Genomic DNA, 1,118 nt, shown 5'->3' with positions numbered 1-1,118 from the left:
CAGCAGCAACAGCAGCAGCAGCAGCAGCAGCAGCAGCAGCAACAGCAGCAGCAGCAGCAGCAGCAGCAATTACCCTTGGAGTGTTTTTTCTAGTGTTGTCTGCTGCTGTCTAGACAGCTCAAGCTGCGCCTGTGCCTTTCTTGTTCTCGCTTGTGAAACAACTAGCTGCCGCATGGTTTGCTGCAGTTCTTTTTCTGCTGCTGCTGCTGCTGCTGCTGCTGCTGCTTTCTCTTTTGCTGCTGCTGCTGCCCACCGCTTCTCTACAGCAACAATCTCGTCCGCGTGAGCCTTCGCAGCAGCCTCCAACTCCTCTAGCCGGCTCTGCAGCAGCAGCAGCAGCAGCAGCAGCAGCAACAGCAGCAACAGCAGCAGCAGCAGCAGCAACAGCAGCAGCAGCAGCAGCAACAGCAGCAGCAGCAGCAGCAACAGCAGCAGCAGCAGCAGCAACAGCAGCAGCAGCAGTAGGAGACAGAGGCAGGTGCTGTGCTCAGCAGCAATGGGATAATTGCAATGGAGACAGCAGCAGCAGCAAAAGCAACAGCAGCAACAGCAGCAGCAACAGCAGCAACAGCAACAGCAGCAACAGCAACAGCAGCAGCAACGGCAGCAGCAACAGCGGCAGCAACAGCAGCAGCAACAGCAGCAGCAACAGCAGCAGCAGCAGCAGCAGCAGCAACAGCAGCAGGACGGTATTACTTGGATGGTATTCTTCTCTCTGCGTATCGTCATTAGCTCCCCCTAAAACACCAAGCCACATTCATCAGGACAAGGCGCAAACCCTAAACCCTAAACCCTAAACCCTAAACCCTAATTCCTTGTTCTAACGCTAGGGTTTAGGGTTTAGGGTTTAGGGTTTAGGGTTTCAGGGCCATACCCTCAATCGCTCGACGAGGGGCTCCGGCTCCTCAGAGGGCAACGGCTCTGAACACAACACACAAACCCTAAACCCTAAACCCTAAACCCTAAACCCCAGACCCTAAACCCTAAACCCTAAACCCTAAGCCTTAAACCCTAGGCAGAGGGTTTTGTCCTCATCCCTGCCCCCCAGACCCTAAACCCTAAACTGTAATCCGAGGGTTTTCTCTCACGCTTTAAACCCTAGACCCTACTCCCCAAAC

At 54.6% G+C, this 1,118-nt stretch overlaps 1 protein-coding gene across 1 annotated transcript in view; it reads left to right on the top strand.

Annotated features, from left to right (window-relative positions):
• The window catches only part of EMH_0006760 (uncharacterized protein), a gene marked incomplete at both ends in the record, with an annotated part of 2,190 nt that extends 1,448 nt beyond the window's left edge, over positions 1–742 (top strand). The window contains 3 exons of the mRNA XM_013497645.1: positions 3–175; positions 328–461; positions 517–742. Coding sequence (XP_013353099.1) covers positions 3–175; positions 328–461; positions 517–742 — 533 coding nt within the window. The remainder of the gene's footprint in view (positions 1–2; positions 176–327; positions 462–516) is intronic.
• Between the last annotated feature and the right edge of the window lie 376 nt (positions 743–1,118).

The sequence above is a fragment of the Eimeria mitis genome, genomic scaffold (assembly GCF_000499745.2).
Source record: "Eimeria mitis Houghton genomic scaffold, Emh_scaff282, whole genome shotgun sequence".
Taxonomy (NCBI): Eukaryota; Apicomplexa; class Conoidasida; order Eucoccidiorida; family Eimeriidae; genus Eimeria; species Eimeria mitis.
Note: the sequence above shows the minus strand (reverse complement) of the source record. Positions and strands in the feature narration are given on the sequence as shown.